Source organism: Zonotrichia leucophrys, chromosome 1A, assembly GCF_028769735.1.
Source record: "Zonotrichia leucophrys gambelii isolate GWCS_2022_RI chromosome 1A, RI_Zleu_2.0, whole genome shotgun sequence".
In the NCBI taxonomy this organism is placed as follows: domain Eukaryota; kingdom Metazoa; phylum Chordata; class Aves; order Passeriformes; family Passerellidae; genus Zonotrichia; species Zonotrichia leucophrys.
This window is the reverse complement of record NC_088170.1, coordinates 14,214,311-14,236,210: the sequence shown is the minus strand read 5'-3', so window position 1 is coordinate 14,236,210 and position 21,900 is coordinate 14,214,311. Positions and strand designations below refer to the sequence as shown.

Below are 21,900 nucleotides of genomic sequence, written 5' to 3'. Positions count from 1 at the left end.
GTGCAGGAAGCAGCAGAATACTGTTATATAGAGCCAGCTGAAGCAATGTGAGTATCATTTCACAGTATTTGCATTCTGATGAGGTTATTTAATACCTCTGTTCTTTCTGGACAAATTTTAACCAAAAATTCAACTTAAAAAGAAATTTGGTTTAAAAACGTCTGAAGGCTGATACCCAAATAGGTTTTTAACAGAGTGGTAACTTGAAACTATTGTAACTAGACTAAAAAATATCCTTACATTCCACTACTCACTTCTTTGACAGCCCTCTTTTCCATGAATCTATCCCAGATTATCTATATTTCAAAAAGCTATAGCCCTTGTGGAAGATGGTGCCAAGCTGACTCACCTTTTGCCATACATCTGCAGGGCTACTTCTTCCAAATCCTATGGATCATATGGAAGCAGCAGAGGAGCTGTAAAGCTCCTTGTTGAATAACACATGCAATCCTGAAGGAAAGGGGGTGGAATAAGGGAAATTTTTTCACAAGCTGCCTTGTGAAAGGACTTCACCTTTACTTAATGTAATTTCTCAGCTCTTTCACTGCTCTGGGCTTGTTTATCCGTAGCTGTGTTGCACAAATCCTCCTGTTCCAGGAGTTGTCCCTCTGCAACTGTGAAAAGCCCTTTCCTTCTTCATAGGCTGAAAATCCTGGATGCCCAAAAAACCTGAGGATAGAGAGGTGGAGATTCTCTTTATAATAAGTAATTTGCTAAGTGGGTTAGCAGGGACAGATACATCAGCATGTGAGGGATATTTACAGAATGAGGAATTGTAGGATTGCAGTTCTTTTTTCCCCCTTTCCCTTTTCAAGCTTTAAAAAATACTGCTAAAGGCAGGGGCATCCCATGTGATGGCTAAAGGCATTTTGGAACAAATGTAAACAGTGTCTACACAGCCATTTTCTGAACAGACTTGTCACCTGAAAACTCAGAGCACTGGAAGCACAGGGAGGGTCAAAGATGAGCAGTTCCCAGGTTGATAAATTTGCTTTACTTGTCTCACATAGCAAACAGAAGGACACAGGCACACCCAGAGCTGCAGAAATTGATGCCTGCTGGTAAATCCTTGCACAGTAGATCAGGAGCAATCAGGAGAGTCTGCTTTTGAAGGCCACTGATGTGGGCTCTGCAATGGCTGTGCATTTGATGTACTGCAGTTTTACCCTCCCAGAAGCAGTGGTTGAAGTGCAACTATGCAGAAAGCACTCAGTTCCAAAAAGGCTGTTATTTACAAACAGTTTTGTAATGAGGTTTCAGAGACAGAAGTGTTCTAACAGTTGGTCACTGAGCCTTTGTGTCCTCACAGCTCGGTTATCTGAAGATCTGTATCTGACATCCTGTAAATACCCACTGCTGCAACCGTGCTGGCCCCTGCACGTTATCTTCAACTTAGTGATGTGGCTTCCTAGAACTTCTCCATATTGTGATACCCCTCCCAACCTCACACCCCAAATCACTTATCTGTGCTGTAAAAATGCCCAACAACTGGAAGATAGAATCATAAAATCATAGAATGGTTTGGGTTGGAGGGGACCTTAAAGATCATCTCATTTCAACCCTCCTGCCATGGACAGGGACACCTTCCACTAGACCAGACAGACAGGCCAATGTGCAGAGATGGACAAGAAAGCAGCCACCTCATTTTCTTGGCAAATGTGGTTAAAAAATGGCAATACATAGAGAAACTAATTATGATGCATGGATTGGGCTTTTCAAGAAAGGAAATTATCATTGCTTCTTTCCTCTGTGAGACTGCGTCATGGAAAATCTGAGGGTGGCTCCAGCTGAGCATGAGTCAGAGGATTCTTCTCAGCATTTTGTAGGTTGCCCTCTTACACAGAGAATTTTCTCATTATCTTCTTTCAAATGGCACAGGGATGAGGATGCTACCTGTGTCTGATGGACTGACTTCTTTCTGCAGAGGAATGTGAAAGCAGTGATGATATCTCAGGGCTAGATATTTCTGCCAAGTAATTTCTATTTATTTTTGTCATCTCTGAAAAAAATCCAACAGTTATCCACAAGAGCCCTTATTAGGAAAGAGTTTGAAGATGGAGATTGCCACGAAGGCTGCAGGAATTAAATCAGAACAGCAGGTCAGCAAGGAAGGAAAGACAGCAAATTCATGGCAGCTACAGTGAAATGCCTTCTATATGGAAGGATGATCAAACTGAATTACAGGCTCAGATTTTTTGCCACTTTTCCCTCAACACTGAATGCCTTGGAAAACCCATCAGCATATGCCATGAGAAATAATATGATGATGCTTACTACAAAGAGCTACTGATATATAATAAATTGTGAAGAAAACACAGCTCCAGCACAGAAGCCCATTTATCAAATGAGTTTTACACCTTCATTAGGGTAACATCCATTCCAGGGGTCAAGGGCATCTCAATATAATTGATCCCAAACTTTGAGGTAGAACCGACAAAAACCCAAGTGCACAGTTGTGAGAATCAGATACTGTAACTTGGGAAGGGAATGTGATGGAGCAGATGAAGAATGAGCAGCAACTGCACCAAACTAGTAAATTCTTGTTCCAAGGGTCTGAGAAATGTGATGAGGGCTCTGTCCACACTCTGCAGTGCTCCCACCCTGGCTGTGCTGTGCCATAACATGGTGCAGAACAGAACTCACTTTTCCTAGTACATCATTCTGCTGAAGAATGGGAATGGGAGCATTTTATGTTCTCCATGAGGGTTCAGCTGCAAAGGAGTCTCTCTGACACCAGAGGTACAAATAATTCTGGCACTGCAAGCTGGCCTGCTTGTCAGGAATGCCTGCATCACAGCAGGATGGTATTTGTCTGCCAAAATACCCTTGTAATTCTCTGCTCAATTGCCCTCAATAATGGGCTATTGCCCTTCTTGGGTCACTCATTTTCCAGGTGTTTCTTCAGGAGTCCCAGGATTTGCCTGAAGCTGAGGGGATGATCACAGCAGTCCATTCTCCCTGAGGTGACTCCTACCAGTAAGTGATTCAGCTGTACCTGTCACTTGGCTTGTTTACTCCTGTAACACTGGAACTGTTTGAGGACCATTTCCATATCCTGTGGATTTTTCTTTTGCAAAAGAGCCTGTGGGAGCTTGCTGCTATGGTGACTCTAAACACTTCTGAACACCTCTTTCCCTAGGGGCTGCTGCAGTGTCACTGCTAAAGTAGCAGCTGCTTTTGGTAGGACAATTTTCTCATTATTCCTTTTCAACTGAATTTCTAGCTATAAGCTCCAGTAAATGTAAGAGGTGTAATGAGGTGGGTGCTTTACAAATGCAGTGAAAAGATAGTCTGCTGTTCGAAGAGTGAAATACCTAAATTAAATACATTAAGCACATAAGCCAGAGGGATCATAGAAATTAGTTTGGTTTTTGTTGGGGTTTTTTCAGAGTATTAAGTTAAACTTGCCATGAAGGACAATTTTCCCAAATCAAACTAGCTTGCTTTAATCCATTCTTCCTGTTGAGTCCCTGCAGAAATGGGCCCAGAATACCACTCTGCTTTGTTGTTGCTAGAGAGCTAAAGAGCATAATTTGCATTTCTAAATCTGCTAGGAAGGTGTGACAATGGTTTTCATCTAGCAGCTTCACTATAAAAAGAGGAAGATGTAGCAGGAGGAAAATGAGGATGCTGTTTTGATTTCTCTTATTTGTTTTATACATAAGTAAATTCAGTAATCTTATCCATTAATTATTCCTGACTTATGCTGCCGTAAGAAAAAGGATTCAGATTCTTCAGTCAACACATCTTTTAGATCCAAGAAAATATAAAATTCAAAAGTCTGTTAGAACACCAAGAATAAGCCACTCTCCACCTCTACAGTCTCCATTTTATTGCTGCTGGTTGTGAAGAATCTCTGATCACAAAGATGGAGATGAGGAAAATGAATGGTTCTCAAATTCTGTTTTGGTTGACTAGATGATTTCAGGGTAAAAAGAACATTAAATATACTTACAATGTGCACAGCCCATGAACAGACAGATATAGCTTATATTCCTGAGTACAAATAATACCTACAAAATACACTAGGTATGCAACTGAGCCAATCTTAGCTTGTGCTCTGTGTTACTTAATTGGTGGGAAAAAAAGAGATGTTTTTGGAAGAGCTCTTTCACCACTGTCTTCTGCTTGATCATATTTAATAGGCTTTTCCATGTGGTTTTCCAAGTATTTCTCTGGAATAGCATGCTTCCTTGTGTTCTGCACATCACTTTCTGCTGTGCCTGTGAAAGGAGTCAGTCTGTCAGCCAGTTCACTTCTCACTTTGTCAGCTGCATTTTTCCAGAGATTCTCTGCAACAATAAATCATTAAAATGAGAGGGTTAAGACTGCTGACTCTTAACAGCAGGTAAAACACAGGATTGACACAAATCAGGTGAAAGTTTTCTCAGGAATCTCACAACCCCCACTGCTGCATTCTTTTGCTCTGAAAGTGGCATGCACTGTGGTGTGGTGTCAGATACTGTTCTGTTCTCAGCAGGGAAAAGGGTTCTCTGTGTGAATCTTCAGCACTTCCAGTCTTCTTGCAGGCAGCTGAACTAAAACATAAGGCATGCAGCTCTACACAAGTGAGGAGTGATGCCTGTACCCACCCCGTTTCAGGGGCCAACCATCCATTATCTCCACACTTCCACCTCCCCTCGCTCCAGGCAGATGACACTGAACACAAAGCAACCCCAAACACTGGTGGTATAAATGCCTTAGTCCTGAGGTAGAATATGCTTACGGATAGTCTCTCTTCTACTTTCCAGCACAGAGAAGGAGCCATCACTCATCTTCCTTGGGGCCTGTGGCTTCCGGAAGATTTTGGGCTCCTGGATCCACGCGTGTTTCATCGCTTCATCGGGAGTCATGCGCAGGGAGGGCTCCCACCTTAAATCCACAGGAGACAAATCATTATTCAACTATTTCTATCTGAAAATTGGCAAAAGGCAAGAGATTCAGCCCTGTCTGTTGAAAGTCAGGTTATGAGGACATCTTTTTGAAACAAGATAATTTTCTTTTTATCCCAAAACCACGGAAAAATCTGTGATCTTCTCCAGACTTCAAAACCTATTTACGTCAGCACTGTGCTGATCAAATCCTCTGCAGCACCAAACCATTTTTAATATGCAGTTCCTGCTTCTATTAGGGTAGGGACCCAACATTCTTGTTTAAGGTTTGGTTTTTTGCTCCACTGAAATTATTTTCTGAAAATTCTGATTCAACCTGCAAACCAAAATGAATCCATGATTCACACAGACTTGGCAAACAGAGAACACTGAAAGCAACCCTCTTGTGAAACATGGTGGGATGATTTTTTCTTTCTTCCCCATGTTATCACAAGTTTGCACTTTCTTTAGAATTTCTTTTGGAAAATGCTACTGAACTGCTAGAAAGAAATTTTAAGTCACTGCGAAAGAAGGCATAGTAAAGTGTCCATAATAATAGTTATACAAATGATGCCGCGTGGAAAACAAAACAAAACAAACCCAAAACACCCCACCAAAAAATAAAACAAGCAAACAAAACAGATACCAGGATTTTAAAGGCACAAAAGAATAAAATCAAAGTCAAAAGTAGTTTGTTGCATACAGTATGAACTCACATTAAGCATCCTTTCAAGAAGTCCAAGAAGCCAGCATCATGGGTGTTCAGCACTGTGCTCAGATCCTTGGAGTCTGGGCATCTCTTTTTCCCCTTGCTGTTAGTTACAGATTTAGGAAAACCTTTGGAATCTTAGAAAAAAAAAAGACATCCTCAAAAATTACATTAAAAACCTTCACTAAATACCTTAAAAAGTTGCATAAACAGTATCCATGTCCATCCCACTAATTCCAGTTTTGCCCTGTTGCATTGATAATCTACCAGAATTGTGGCAAACAGGATTGATTACATCCTAGAGACCATATCCTACATTTTGTTTGGTTTGTTTGCTTTGAGCAATTTCCAAACCAAATTTATACACAGAGAAATGAAAAATGCAAATTAGTTCCCAGAGCCCACTGCATTCCTTTCAGCAACAATATTTTTAAAGAGCAACTTCTCTATCACTTTGGCAATTAGAGGCCCATAAGACATGAAGAGCAGAGTTCCAGGTTTGTTTATAGACCTCATTTTATCATTTTACTTTTTTCCCATACCTCTTCCTGGAAGTATTTTTATCAGCTAGGAATTAGCTAAAGATCTCTGACCCTACTCTCTACCAGTGCTATTAATTAGTGATTAACGACCAGGGAGGGATCCAGAAATGGCAAATAATCAGAAGAAATTACCAAAGAATGTTCTCCTCCTTGACGCAGCCTGGATAAAATCAGCTGGTGGAAGACCCAATACCTTCACAGAAAATTAATTCATAGAGTTACTCCTCATTTCATAAAGATACTCAACAACCAATAGGTGAGGTGTGGCATTTTTCCCTCCTTATGAAAAGAAGTTGAATGTTGCAATTTACTGTGAAATGTCTGCAAAATATTTCCTCTTATTGTGGAGGGAATTAAGGGATTCCTTAGTGCTGCCTGTACACATCTTTGCATCAAAAATAGTTTGGCCAGCAGAACCAGGGCAGAGATTGTCCCTCTCTCCATGGCACTGGTGAGGCCACACCTCAAATCTGTGTCCAGTTCTGGACCTGTCACTTCAGGAAGGACATGGAGGGGCTGGAGCATGTTCAGAGAAAACAACAGAGCTGGGAAGGCGCTGGAGCAAAAGTCTGATGAGGGGAAGCTGAGGGAGCTGGCAAAGGGGCTCAGCCTGGAGGAAAAGAGGCTCAGAGGGGCCCTTCTGGCTCAAAGAGCCATTTGGCTGCAATAAACATCCCTCTGGAGGGCCAGGCCATACCCAATCATATTTCATTATTGCTTGAGATTCCTTTTTGTTTCTGGTGGTGCGGTTTATCAAATGGGTGTGCAAACCAATCCCAAAAGTTACCTCCATGATGCAGGCAAGTTGGTCAGCTTCATTTTCCCCTGGGAAGAGCGGGTAGCCTGTGTAAAGCTCTGCTATGATACAGCCTAAGCTCCACATATCAACAGCCATAGCATAAGGATGACCAAGAATCACCTCAGGGGAGCGATAAAAGCGGCTCTGAACATAGGTGTACACTGGATCAAAAATCAGACAAGAAGCAAAAATCACAGTTGGGACTGAAATGTCAATTTGCAGATTTCGCAGAAGAGAGGCATATGTTCAGGAATCATAAATCTGTCTATCCACAGATTGCTCACATAGGCTCTGGAAACATTTTCTAATCTCATCCTAAAAGTAATGGGTGATACACTTTCCCCTGTTCCATTTAGAAATTGTTTTTCAACAAGTTTCACTGAAGGAAATTGTTCTCCTAATGCTGTGATTCAGTTTATCCATGCTCATTTTCCTATTTGAAGGTGTTCCATTTGCATCAATCAACAGTTCCTAAATTAAAAGTACAGTTCCCATTTCCCTCCCTGTGGTATTTATACAAAAAGTACCAGTTATAATTTAACCATCTCACAGAGAAAGGCTCTCTGGACCTGACAAACTTCTTGATAAGTGAAATATTTGGATTATCCTCTTAAGTTTGTTCCAGCTAACCACTCTTGAAAGTGCAATTCTGATTTCAACACAGGAGTAAAGATGCTGATTGGGCTTGGGACAAAGAAAAAGAATGGTAATATCTTACTTGTCTCTACCAGTATTTGCTCCACCACCAGTGGCTGAACAGTTCACCAGGTTCTAATTAGGGGCATAGGTCAATATATTAGCCCAATCCAAGAAATAGCTTTTCCACATTATTTAAAATTAAGAAAGCTTATTAAGAAAATTACATGAACTTGACTTTTCTGCAAACCTCTTTGGTCTTCATAGCAGCTTGATCCAAAATCAATAACTTTGACTGAACCTTGCCCATTGTGGTATAATAGTATGTTCTCCTAAAAAGCAAAAAAAAATCACAGGGAAAAGAGGAGTTTAGCACCATATTAAGTTGGAGAAAATCAGAATGCAAAATGCATTTATACTTCTCTGCATAATGAGAGCTTCAAAATCCAAACTCCTTTGGAATGCATTTGCTAACATGAGGGGGCAGCCAATAACGTGAAATTGTGCAAAGCAGAAGGGAGATTTGGAAAGGTACCCAGGCTGCAGGTGAGACAGAAAGGGCACCAGGGAGCTCCCCAAAACTCAGGGTTGCTTATCTAGTAAAAGCCAAACTGCACCTGGCTTTGTGTTGTGCTGAATTAACCAGAACCATGCTTTTGTAAGCACAGAAAGCCCCTGGCCCATGAAGGAGCCACACTCCACAGTTCTCCCCTGCACTGCCTGCCCCAGACTCTGTGTCAGCTCACTCCTCCCCACCTGTGTGATGCACAAGTCTCAGGGGAGGGACAAATGGACAAGGCAGGGTCCTGTGGATTCTTAGCTGGGTGCAGGTGGGTACAGCACTGGATTCTTGCAAGTCCAGCTGGAGAAGTGGTCCTTAAACAGCCAGTTCAGGGATATATGTTTGTGCACTGATGAGCAAACACAGCCTTCAGCTCTCTTCTGCAGAGCTGAGTTTTATCCTCATTAAAAGTCTGTCTAAATGAAGGATTTCCTTCTCCACGCCTCAGCAGACAGATGGTTACCTTTATCAACCAGTTTTACAGTGATTATATGTCAGGGCTTTGAAGGACTGAACACTTCCCAGGTGGATGCCAAATAATGATGAAGTGGTTTCCTGGGTAATTAGCTCATAAGGAAATGCTTCATGTGCCAGGAAGGAGAAGCTGCTACTGCTGAAAGTCAAGGCAAGGACTGACTTCCATAATCCAGGTGCTCTTGGCTCTGGTATGGGAAGCAGCATCCCATCTTTGCAGCTCCCTATCCCTTCATGCTCATGGTGGGACTCTGTCTCTTATACTGAATCCCTCACAATGCAAGGGAGCTGGTTAAACCTGGAAAACCAGGACTGACTGTAAAACCAGGCTTTGGAGGCAGTGATTACCTAGCATAAAGGCCAGAGAAACTCCATATTCTACCTAATGCTGAGAAATATCATAGGAGGCAGATGGGATAACAGATGTGAGTTTCAGGCAACATAAATTCATGAAACTGTACAATTGTTGAATGAGAACAAAATTGTCTTTTAGTTAACTCATTACATTTTCACTAACATGTTGCTCTATTTAAATACAGACTACACTAATTGATGCTGCCAACGTCATTCCTTGTCAGTGGCTGCCTGGAAACAGATTTCCCATTGGGCTAATTGTTTTTGATTCATATATTTGGGTTATCTTGCAAGCCTCTCTCCTCACTGAAAATTGGTCTGGCAAACATATTGGTAAGACACTTGGTATAGAAAATATGTGACTTCTCAGAATTCTAAATCAAGCTACATTTAGCAAAGTGACAACAGAATTTTATCCTTAGCATTTTTACCTGAGAACTTATTTATTTCTTTATTGGTTAATTTGCCCTTTTGAAAAGGAAATCAAGGGAAACTTTCATCTGAAGTGAAAATATAATTAAAGTCCTTCAGAAATCTCAGAAAATTGCAAAATATTAAATTTGGCACTTAAGGAGAATGGAAATGTTTTACCTAGCATGAATGCTTAGGAGATACAGCAGAGGGAATTGGAGGACAGACTGTTCCACAGAATTACTTTGTCATTTACTAGGCTACTTAATTTTATAGTTATGCCTGAGAAATTAAATTGACTTAACAGAATAACCTGAAACAGGCTGCCTTGTGAATACTCCTTGTATTACAAAGTCCGTCATTTTGAAATATTTAATTTTACAAGTATTTTTCTTTTTCTCTAAGCAAAAAGTCATTACCTGAATTTGATTCATATTTGCATATGTTTTGGCAACGAAATAATCTCATTTAATGCTTTGGTGCATGAACTGAATCTATGGTAACAATCAGTTGACTGTAGCATGAGCATAATCTGAAGTAAATCACAGCTTCTGTACAAACATCACACTGGGTTTTTAGGGTTTCTCCTGACAGTTCCTCTCAATCAATAAAGAATAGGATAAGCTCATTGATTCTGTACAGAATACCAGGTGATGAAATGATTGTACTTACAGGCTTCAGATCACAGTGAATTATTTTTTCCTGGTAGAGCACTTGCAAGCACCTCAGCACACACCGAGTGAAGTGGCGAATCAACGACAGGCTGAAGCCTTGGAAATTATTCTTTTTGATCAGCTCATACAAATTTATTCTGTGGGGGATGAAGAAGCAGCAGACAGAGAGCAGATAAGAGATTGGAGAATTTATTTTTAAAGGCATGATTAGTTTCCAGTGCATTAAGAGCTTGTCTTCCCACATGGAGGACTCATGCAGAGGAAAATGACAGCTATTTTCCTTCCTGCAAATGCTGCCCTGCATTTGATATGCACAAACACCTCCCAGATCTAAAGCAGATGTAAAATCACTGAACTTCCTTGCTAAACTCTCTGCTGTTAAGCAGCTGTGCTGATTTTTACCAAGAACCATAATCATTCAGGAACCAAAAAAAATTTTTTCTGTCTCCTTTTGCTGTCATTTCTCTTTGCTTTGGTGTCTTGAGTAAATAATTTCTGCCTAAAGGTTTTTAACCAGCAGTGAATATTACTAGATAACCCCCCCCACAAATCAGGTCTCAGTGGGTGTTTATATCCCTCTGGTGACATCACATCTCAGCAACTTCCAGTAGCCCTGCTCAGTAGCCTGGAGAAGAGAAGGCTCTGGAAGATCTCATTGCAGTTTTCCAGCGCCATAAGGGGTTTATGAAAAGGAGGGAGAGAGATTTTTGATAGTGATTGTGACAGGACAAGGGGTAATGATTTCAAACTGAAAAAGGAGTAGGTTTAGATTGGATATTAGGAATAAATTCTTCCCTGTGAGAGGTGTCCTCAGCACTAGCACATGTCTGCAAGGACATGACCAGCTGGAGCTTTCTGCCTTCCTCACTGGAGTGTCCGCTGGTGACAGGCACGGCCCATTCCTTTGGAATTAAAGTTGCCCAGACTTAACGGAAAAGATCACAAATCAAAGGCTTTTCATGGTATATTAAAGGCAATGAAAATTTTACCAGACAAACGTTTTTCTATGACAACAAGACTTCAACTCCTCTGTGGAGACCTAAAGATAGTGGGTCTCCCATTTCCCTGTGTGTTTCCATGGAAGCTTTCAGAAAAGACTGGTCTGTGACTTGCCTGGAGAGGAGTCACCTCTCACCCCATGTGCCTGTTAGTGACAGACTCACATGCAGCAACACGAGGGATTTAGGTTTCTTTGGGATCAAGCTGTGCATACCATGCTGAATCTTCAGCAGGGTCTGCAGCACATGCACCAGAGGGGGCTTTACTCTAAGGGCTGGAGAAGTGTGGGTAACCTGGATAATTTCAGTTTGATTCCCTGATTACAAGAAGGCTGATGAATAAAATACTCTGACTTCTCCAAAATTCCTCCAGAACTCCTCCTAAGAAGATCTGCAGCAAAGATTCAAAAAAGTAAGACGCAGTTTTATTTTTAAATTATTTGATATTATTCATATTTATATACCCTGAAGTTTACCAGTCCTGCATTTACTCTTTTCCTCACAGGTCTTTCGGGGAAGAAGCCTTCAATACCCAGCACAGAAAATAAGGGATGGATCATGTCATTGCCCGTGTGAAGTCTGAACGTGGCCTTTTTCAGTTCACCTTGGGTGATCAAAGGCTCAGTTATGCAGTCTGTATTTAGACAGTGTTGTTTTCTAGCTGCCAATTCTTCTGAAGAAGACATAAAAATTAAATCTTGTAAGGCACAAGAGCTACAATTCTCCTCAAGGTATATGTAAAGGAAAATGTACTTTACCCTAGCAGTTCAAAGGAGATACAGAAGTGATTGCGAAAGTAGAAGTACTCCTTCATGTGGATGATATTGTGAGTATCATCTTTGTCTTTCTTCAGCAGAGCATCAAGGATCTTCACTTCTACCAAAGCCTGGCTGTGAAATCTGAAATATCACATGACATGGGAATGGTGACATCACCTCAGGGTAGCACTTGTATTTCTGCAAATGCTACAAACACCATAAGCTCAGCAGGTTGGACAATTATTAAAATGTTTCATTCAACCCCGTTAACCACTGTAATTTGGATTTCTTACTGTTGATTCCTAGTCTAAATACACTGGCCTTACATAACACTTCAGGGTACCTAATTTGACTTGTCTGAAAAAACCTTTAAATGAAAAGGTTTCCAGTGAGCATCCAGACTAAAATCCTGGTGCTCTCAAGTCTATAGGAATGTTTCACTTTCCTTGAACATGTTTCACACCTACCACAGTCAGACAGGGGATTCTGAAAAGCATCTTTACACTTAGTGTTCAGTGAGGGGGAAAATGGAACAGCTGAACATCTGTTTCACTGACTCTGCCTCAAGCTCGCAAATTTGGAACCAGCCACTTAACAGGAACAGGTTGCTTAGGACTACAGTGTAGAATTCTTCATGTTCAAGAAAGCGATGGGCACCTTCCAGCATATTCCTGTGGTTTTGGAACCCTGCTCTCAGTCCTGCACAGCTGGTTACCTGGGTTGTGTATTCACTGTGCAAGAGACAGAGAGACCTTGTGAGTCTGGAGAAACTGTGCTTGCTTTCCTAGGCTGTCTCTCCTCCAGGTCCAGGCCAGTTCCTGACATCCTCTTTCCTCAGTCTGCACTCACTGTGTTTAATGAATGTACCGGAGGTTTGATTTTGATTTGTTCATGTTGTCACAGTTTGCTTGTATATAAGAGGGATGACTTTACTGGTTTAAAGTCAGCAGGTATCTCACCTTTTCTTATTCCTTATTATTTTCAATGCCACTAACTCATTGGTTTTGTGATCCAGGCATTTGGCCACCTGCCCAAACGACCCTTTCCCAATGACCTCCAAGACTTCGTAGCGGTAGGCAATGTGGTCATGTAAAACCTTCAAAAGAACACAAAGGGCTCAGATTCAAGGAGTACAACAAAGATCAGGCTTCCCAGAAGCTCCTGTGTGTTTGAGTCTGCTCTCCATGACAGATGGTGGGCTAGCTGCAGGTGAAGGCTACATCAAATAATGATAACAAGGAAAATCCCAAGTGATGCTTCCATAGCCCAGCTACCTTGCATCAACCCTGCATGACATGCAAAGTGAATTCTCTCTTCAGGTTTAAAAGGCATTTTTTCACTATGTGAACATTTATCTTCTAGAAACAACATTTATCTCACAGACAACACTTAAGAGCTGGCATAAAATCACTACAAACTTACTGAGCTCAAAACAAATACCATAATTTTTCCACTTACCTTTAAGTAGGAACCATGCTCATCATCATAACAATTATTATTCTGGGTTTCAGGCAAACCTTCAATCTTTTTAGCTTCCAGGCCAAGAAACCAGAGCTCTGTATAATTGAAAATTTCTTTTTGCTCATAGACTGTTAACTGGTTTCTAAAATTTTTCAAGGCTTCTAAATCAGAAAACAAGAACGTAAAACCACAAATCAATAAAATGTCAGAAACCTGATGGCAAAGTGCTTTTACAATGGAACATTTCACAGTAGGGCCCACCACTTTGAGCAGGATGCTTAGGAAAGCTGTTAGAGTTCACTTCCAACTAAGATTTCTCTTTTTCTACAATTTCATACAATTTTTTTTTTTTTTTTCTGGCTTGCAGTATTAAGTTCAATAAAGCACTCATCATCTGTCAGCAAGACTTTAAGACAGTTTAGGTTAAAATTATTTAATTGTGAGGGAATTTATGTACATAGATTTTATGAAAATCCTATCTGCTGTCTGTCTGGTCCCTCAGGCTCCATAACTTATATGAAAAGTTACATTTTTATTGGTTTGATTGCTATATTTATAAAATGTCAGTAATGTCTAGTTAACCAAAGCTTTCAAGTACTTGTTTTTCTGATAAAAATCATCAGTCAGATGCTTGAGGTTAGGAATTAAATGGAGTCCAAATCTGCTTTTCTCCTAGTTCTGATTCTTCCTGCATAAAATTTCAGCTGCCCTAACACCTCCACTCCCATCATTTAAATGTGGATATATATTCAGACAGGAGCATTATAAATCTATGTGTTGCATGCATGTGTGGGTGTTTTGTTAAACAGTGGCAGATCTTCATCCAGCAATGCAGGGATGCTAAATCATTTCAAAGCAAAAGGCCACTACTTTTTTTTCCTAGACTCCTTCTAGAAATAGATTAACTCTGTCAGAAACTTTCTAGATCTCAGAACTCCCAAGATGCAATTTAGCCCACATCAATAAAATGGGACACAGCCACAAGGAAGTGGGAAAGGGTTTTATCCCTGTAATGGAATATTGCTCTCACCTACCCCACCTAAGTCTTAGATAAATACACATTCTTTTTGATACTGCATGTTTTTCTTCTGTATTTGTGTTAGTCAAATCATTCCCCTACCGGGTACTTCCCCAAGCTGGATAATCAGAAATCACTGAGTCCCATCCATATTGCTGTGCTCTAAATTGTTAAATATTTCAGCAGCCATTTAACATGGCACCTCTGGTCCCTGAGTGTCCTGACTGTACACACTCCTCATCTGTGCAGGCAGCCTGTCACTTCAATCCTTTCAGTTTATCCAGGGATATTCTACCTGAAGCTGTCATAGGCAGTTTGACACCGATGTTGGTGCTCTCCAGTTCAGATGGTTTTGTATGGACTCTGGTATCACTCTCAGGAAGACTGTCTGGAAGGTTAAATTGAGGAAAATTGCCTTGAATTCCATTTTCCTGCCAAGCAGAAAAAAAATTTAAAATTAAAAACTGCTATATTCACAGAAACAAAGCTGCAGTATATTTATTTTGGATTAGTTGAGTAATCTCTATGTCAATTTTGTGCTGAGATAGAACAAGCAAGCTTGAGCACTAGGACACCCTGCTTATTCAGACTGCAAATTCTATCAAAAGCATTAAAGGCTGTTGGACCATGGAAAGATAAAGCTCTATAAATGAGAGAAGGAAGTTCATCTTCCAGATCCTTTCAGTATATGGACTCTCTAGAAATGCTATGTATACCAATGCTGGTCAGCCTTGGAGGGCTGTGGAACAATCCCTCTTGGAAACCATGCCAAACCAAGTGAAAGGCAGGAAGTTGATTTGGAATAACCAGTATGGATATGCCAACAAATGGTGTCTGAATGACTTGGTTGTCTTCTGTTATGGAGTGATGGGCTTGGCCAGTGGGAGAAAAGCAGTGAGCATCATGGACTTTGCCTTGAGCAGGGCCTGTGACACTGGAGCCCAGTGAGTGGAAGATGAACTGGATAAATGGAGCATAATGGGAGCAGCCTGCTCCAAGTCTGCTCTGCTTTAGTGAGAGGTTGGGCCAGATGCCCTTCAGAGGACTCTTCCAAACTAAATGGAAGAGTATTATTATTTCTTATTCCTTATATATTCTTATTTCTCATCCTTTGAGAAAGTCCTCATAGAAGTGGGGCTGGATGGAGACAAAAACCAGCTCAGTTTCAGAAGGGTACCAAAGCCATGTTCCAAAACCAGCACATGGTTGCCAAGACAAGGAGGACCCAGGGGATGGGGTATGGACTAACAAGTGGGCAAGCTTGGTCCACCACATCCTTGCAAGAAGTCCTGACTGGTACCACTTCAATAAAAGCATCTTGGTGCTTGTGGGGTTTGAATTAAGGATGTGTGCAAGTAAAAAGGGCTTCTTTTCAAAATGAAGCACTTTTCCAGACTTGTCTCTAATTCTGACCCTTTTTCTCTCTTCCCCCATACACTTGTGATACTTTGCCACTGACACTCTCTCAGTGGCACTTGGAGAGAGGCTGGTTCACCAGGCAAAAGAGATGTCCAGGAGCTTTATAACTCACCTGAAAAGAGGGGAGGACACTCTGCAAGCTCTTATTTGCTATTTGGGGCAGGCTGCTCTCAAAGGCGGGAGGGTTTGCAGCATCTGCAGCCAGACCATGCTTGACTTGACCTTCCAGATGTGGGAGGGAAAGGACACCACGACTAACTCTCTAAATAGAAAGCACAAGGAAATGTCACTTAACGACCTAGCAAGCAGTTCTGTGCTACGCCTATGAACAGCAGAGGGATGCAACTCCTTGGAAAATGTGTGTGGTTCACTTCTGACACCTAAAGGCAAAGGGGAAATGAGCAGATGCTAAGGCAGCTCCAGCTGTACTAACAGGCAGCATGACGTTTCCAGGCAATCCCAGCACAATTTAGGGAATGAGACTCCTCACAAGAACACTTCCATCCAGCATCAGAGCAGTGACTGCTTCAGCTGCAAAGGGTGGCTGGGTCTGGAAGCCCAGCAGCCATTCCAGGCAGCAGGACTCCCGTGAGTGGGGAAAAGAAAGCCCACACAGGGTAATAAGTAGGCATGAAGTGTCAATGGCAGAAAATACCATTAACTATTCCCAGTGGCAGAAGAGAAATTGGGACTGGACTGCTGCCAAACACCAGGGGTGGAGACAGTGGGAAGTCTTCCCTGCACTGGATTCTCTATATTTCCTTCCCCCTCATTTCCTATGGAGCTCCATTTGACTGGGCCCCTTTGTTGCACTCCTTACTGGTGAGGAAAAAGCAAGCTCTCAGCAAACTTTGCCTAAAAATAAATGCTAATGCTCATTTAAATAATCCAGGATTACTAGTCCTTCCTGACTTCTTCCATTTATTATTTGCAAAATACTTCTTTATAATTTTTTAATTGCAGCCAGTCATTAAAGGGCACAGCTTTATGAATATCTTGTATGTCTTATCAATGTCTTGAATATCTCAAGTCAGAGAAGTCAAACTCTTAGCAGCAAAGAAAACTCTTTCAGGTAGACTATTTCTTTGGTAAGTAATAAAACAATTATTTGAAATAGATCTGAAATAGATCAACTGTGCACAATGAAATGCAGAATAAGGTCTAGAGAGCAAAAGCTACAGCCCACATAAACCTGTGAAATTTTTCTCCTCGGAGAAGCATAGAAACATATTTGGCAAGCTTTTGACAACAAAGGTGAGGTTTGATATTTTCTTAAAAAGCAAAGAGCAATGCTCTGAAGCCAATCAACTTTAATGAGTACATTTTTTATTCCAATAAATAATGGAATAGCCTTTAAAAACTTAGAACTGGCATTCCAGTGGACTTTTCCCAAAAGCTTCAAGAAACAAAAGTGATGTGGTAGAAGAAATTCCTCAAATGCTACTGAACACAGCAAAACCAAAATACTTGCAGGCATCTGGGACAGTCATACAGCCACAGAGAAAATGGAAGAGGACAAGGAATAGAAGACTTGCCTCTGCCCATATTAATTTATTACAAGAGATCACTTAAAAAACAAGCATTCAGGTATTTTTGAAGTCAGCTGAAGAGTACATACCTGATGAAAGACTCTGTTAGAGCCCAGATGATCCCTCTCTTGAACAGTCAGCTGAGACTGAGAAAAAGCATCCACATGGGAAGACTGCAAACATAAAGCGAGGCTTTAATAAAAATTATTTTGGAAGAAAAAATTATGGAACCCCTGCCTGATTTCTGTATTCCCCTCCCTTGTGGCAATGCCTGTGCCTACAGAAGGTGTGAGAGAGGGCCACAAAAGCTGCTGAAAACATGTTACACTCTGGCAATGCCTTTCTCAATTGAGCAGCTGTTTTGTGGGCTGGGGCAGAGACAGTTTATTTTGTTATTATGCCTCTCAGATGCTTGGTGTGCCCCTGTGCTCAGCCAAGGGAAAGGGGCCTCTGTAATCCCTAAATATGTACTTGGAAGCTGGTGGTGAGTCTGCTTGGAAGAACAACTTTAAATTGCCTCATGAGGTAGATTGTGAGCCCATACATTGCTAAAAGCAGCATTAAACTGATTCAGCTGATTTTGCAAAAATAAAAAATAAAATCAGGGTTTGAGTTTACTGAAATATAGAAAAGCCCCATTGGCTACAATGGGCAGAGAGTATTAGCAATAAATACAAAAAAACCCCATGGGGAAAGTGCTAAGCAGCTCACCATTTTAGAGTTTGCAGGTGCTTTCAGCAGTTTTTCAATAAACATGCTAAGCAGCATTGTACACTTTTGCCCAATAACAAACTGCAATGAAATGAAGAAATCTTTAGGATAATTTATATCAAGAAAACTCCATGGTTAAAGCAGATTGGAGCTCTGCTCTATAGGCTGGAGTGAACCCCACTGGGTTTGGTCATAAAGGCTCCTGAAAGAGTCTGTCTGAGCCTGGAAAAGGCAGGGACAACTCAGATTAGATGCTGCACCTGTGCTAATACACTGCAGATATCCATATATGGACATAGATAAACATAAGTATATATATATTTATATAAAAAAGCTGTAGTGAGTGAGGGATGCTTGCATGCAAATTGATCCACACACACACACTGTGACATTGATATATGCAGGGCACATTAGCACTGCTGCAAGCAGGGAGATCAAAGTGAACACACCCCAACAATGGCTCTGGCACATTCGGCCCTGAACAGAAGCACAGACTGGTTTGGGTTGGAAGGGACTTTAAAAACCAATCAGTTCCAACCCCTGCCATGGGCAGGGACACCTTCCACCAGACCAGGCTGCTCAGAGCCCCAGGCTCCAGGAATCCACAGCTTCTCTTGGACAACCTGTGCCAGGTCTCACCACCCTCACAGGGAACAATTTCTTCCTCCCATTTCTTTCTCCTTTCCCATGGGAAAATATCCAATCTAAACCTGCTCTCTGTCAGTGTGAAGCCATTCCCCCTTGTCCTGTCACTCCAGGCCCTTGCCAAGAGTCTCTCACCATCTTTCCTGTGGGCTCCCTTCAGGCACTGCAAGGCCACAGTGAGGGCACCCCAAAGCCTTCTCTTCTCCAGGCTGCACAATCCCAATTCCCTCAGCCTTTCCTCCCAGCAGAGCTGCTGCACCCTTCTGATGATCTTGATGGCCTCCTCTTGACTGACTCCAGAGCCTGTAGCATATCCACCCTTGCATATGCACTTAGATTAGAGACTCTAAAAGACTTTTCCAAACTAAATATGGAGCTAAATCTCTGTGTACAGATCTACCTGACCACATGGAGGAAATTCTGCCTTTTGAAAGGTTCAGCTGTCTCACCATCAGCCAGGAAGACACCACTCAAACTGAGCAGACCAGCTGAAAACTGCTCTTGAGATAACTGTGCTCTGTGTGTGCTCTTCCTGTTCACAAATGAATAAACAAACCCTTTTGCAAGGGCAAATCAGATCTAGAACAAACTGAGAACAGCTCTGGCGTGAGATGAAGGGTGGCTGTGAAGCACAGGAGAATGGCAGGAAAGGGATAAGGACTAAAACCTGGACATGGTAATTCCCATCTTTGGAACTGGAGATCAGCCAGCCAGGGATAAGAGATGACATGCTGAATATCCAAATTATTACCAGTGCCAACACAGCAAATGCCACAGAAGAAGGTCACTAGACTACTGCATCCTAAACAGGAGTGTCCTAGAGCATGACACAGTTTGCCAGAGCACCAAACATCCTTGTATGATTTTCTTTAGATCATGATTCCATGGAAAACTCAGTGCCACAGTATTTTCCCAGACAATGTACAGACAATCTTATGCAATCTCCATATCTTGCATTTCAAGGGACAATCATATTTATTATGAAGGTGAGTCTGGGATACACACTCAAAACTCTACTAATTATATCAGCCCAGCTCTTAGTAAGATTATTAATTTTAGCACATGTTATACTTTTTCCTCACACTTCATCCATACTTCATTCCCAGCAAGCTATGATTTTCAGTTTCTGGAGCTGATGAAAATATTACATTTCATTTCAAGGTAGTTTCTTAACTGCTTCACGCTTTTCTAGATACAAGTCAATACAAAGACAGGATTTTATAGAGAAAAAGCTATCACTGAAAACCGAAGAAACAAAGACTTCACATACGTGTGCCGACTGCAGAGTCTTCACTCCAAAAGGGCATTTTATTTCTTAGCAATTATTTTAAAAAGCTAGGCAGCTATGTCTAAATTCTTACATTTTTTTAAAGTAGATTTACTAACAACAGAGCATGAAAAATTTAAAAAATATATTTGAAACTAAGCAAGAGCTAAGGAAGAATGTGAGTGGGCTCCAAGATGTGCTGCCAGAATTTGGATTTGGAATCAATTTAATTTCCATTCAGTGGGGAAAGATTACCAAGATTTTGAGGTGAACATTTCTCTTTTTACAGTGTAAAAGCAAAATCAGTCCAAGCCTTATTTTAAACCATGGAAATCTGTGATCCTCTTTGCCCCCCTTTCTCAAAACCTACTTATTAAGGCTTTATAGCTCTTTCGGCAATTTATTCAATAAAATGAGTAAGTGACCGACCTTCATAAAATTACCCCAAATGGGTAAATAATATAAAAATCTATTTGTGGAAAAACTGATCTGTGCCTACAGCAGTCCTGCTGGTGGCTGAATGGGGAGCAGGTGGATTTATTGGACAGTCCACACAGTGGTTTTATTTGATGGTCTTGATCCAAATGACCCAGCAGAACTGCTCTAGCAAAATCCTGGAGTTGCCCTATGGGCTCTGCAGCTGAGCTGTTGTGGCTGGGCTCATTCTGGCAGATGCACTCCAAAGAAAAGCTGCAGCACCTGTTACTATTCCACTCCATTTCACCCCTGGTTTCCCTGCTCCTGTGGCACTCAGCCTTGTCCTACAGCTCCAATGCTGCAATCCCAGACTATCATCTCCTGCTATTCCAGCCCTGCAAATCCTGGACCACCTTGCTCATTCCAGTTACCACCAAAGAAACAGAACAAGGTCCTCATCCACCACCTAGCCCACAGTCACAAAGTTTTAGCTTTACAGCATTCTGTAAAATCAAGCATCATGACACACTTCCATAATTCTCAAAATATCAGAGTATTTTTTCACTACCATGTTAACCATAGACATCAGAAATGCATTAAAATTTAGGAATTTTTTAAATACACAACTACATGAAAAAAAGACCCCTTCATTCACATAGGCAATCTCTTCCCCCTGTTCTCAAAACTGAATGAAGCCTGTACAATACATGGAGACAATACAACACAGGTGCTAAACCATGCAATACATTAAAAAGCCATAGCAAATACACTCTCTCACTCAAAACACAGTAGGAACACAAACATTTTCCCCACCTTGTCAACTATTTCTGTCAGCATTACTGCGAGAGCTGTTAGGTGCAGGACAGGAGCTGTTTATTCCATTCAGGGAAGGCATTTCAGGAAGCCCACCTTCATCTAGTCAGAGCATAGCAGGAGCAGTTCCATGCACAGTGCCCTGAGCAGAAAAAAATGGATAATGCTTCTGCTTGGCTTCAGATTTAAATTTTTCTCCCGGAAATATGCCAGTGACTATTAGCTGCTCTAGTATTCTTTTGGTGGCCATCTGTTCCCTTTCTCAGCCTCCTTCTAGCCAAATATAATTTTCCATATTTATCATGGCAAGTCAGTAATAAGAAAGACAAATATAACAGGATTGGCTGTTCTCCTTGTCATCTCAGTCTGTTCTTTCTCACTGAGCTCATGTGCTTGCGAAACCAAAAAACACTTAAACTTGGATTTTGTCAGAATTTGTCACAGCGACCTTGCTATACACTGAGCAAAATCTCTTCAACAAGACTGACAGACTGGAAAATGAAAATTAATTAATTCCTTAAGGGTTGGTTTCTCACTGGGCATTGTGTGTCAGTGTGGCACCTTGGTCTGAGGTTCTTGAGGGCATTAGTGCAGAGCTGCTCTGCACTGTGGGATAATGAGTGTGTGGATTATTTTGGTGTGGATAATGAGACAGAACTTAGCTGCCCTCCTGTCTTTCCTCTTTCTCCTTTGGATGCTGTGCATGTATGATGGGGCACTGATGGAGGCGTCCCTATTTCCCCAGCTGTCTTAGGGGAATATCTAAAGCAAAAATACAGTGTGGTCTCCTCCTTCATACAGCCAAAGAATGACATGTTCCCTGATGGTCTGA

At 41.4% G+C, this 21,900-nt stretch overlaps 1 protein-coding gene across 1 annotated transcript; it reads right to left on the bottom strand.

Moving 5' to 3' along the window:
* Window positions 1-3,815: 3,815 nt before the first annotated feature.
* DYRK4 (dual specificity tyrosine phosphorylation regulated kinase 4) lies at window positions 3,816-21,454 on the bottom strand. The gene is made up of 14 exons (XM_064701027.1): window positions 21,069-21,454; window positions 17,305-17,388; window positions 15,799-15,948; window positions 14,563-14,698; window positions 13,247-13,410; window positions 12,748-12,884; window positions 11,789-11,929; window positions 10,031-10,169; window positions 7,808-7,889; window positions 6,910-7,082; window positions 6,255-6,315; window positions 5,588-5,717; window positions 4,727-4,872; window positions 3,816-4,292 (listed from the first exon to the last, which is right to left on the bottom strand). The coding sequence occupies exons 1-14, from the start codon at window positions 21,090-21,092 to the stop codon at window positions 4,066-4,068; spliced, it is 1,794 nt and encodes a 597-aa protein (XP_064557097.1). The 5' UTR covers window positions 21,093-21,454; the 3' UTR covers window positions 3,816-4,065.
* Window positions 21,455-21,900: the final 446 nt, after the last annotated feature.

Bases quoted from the DNA above. Each gene is read 5' to 3' on its own strand.
- DYRK4 (XM_064701027.1), bottom strand. From the start codon at position 21,092: ATGCTGACAGAAATAGTTGACAAG. The intron at 7,890-10,030 runs GTAAGTACAATC...TTTGCTTTTTAG, and splicing joins TTCACTGTGATCTGAAGCCT to GAGAACATACTATTATACCA. The intron at 4,873-5,587 runs GTGAGTTCATAC...TGTGGATTTAAG, and splicing joins TTCTTGAAAGGATGCTTAAT to GTGGGAGCCCTCCCTGCGCA.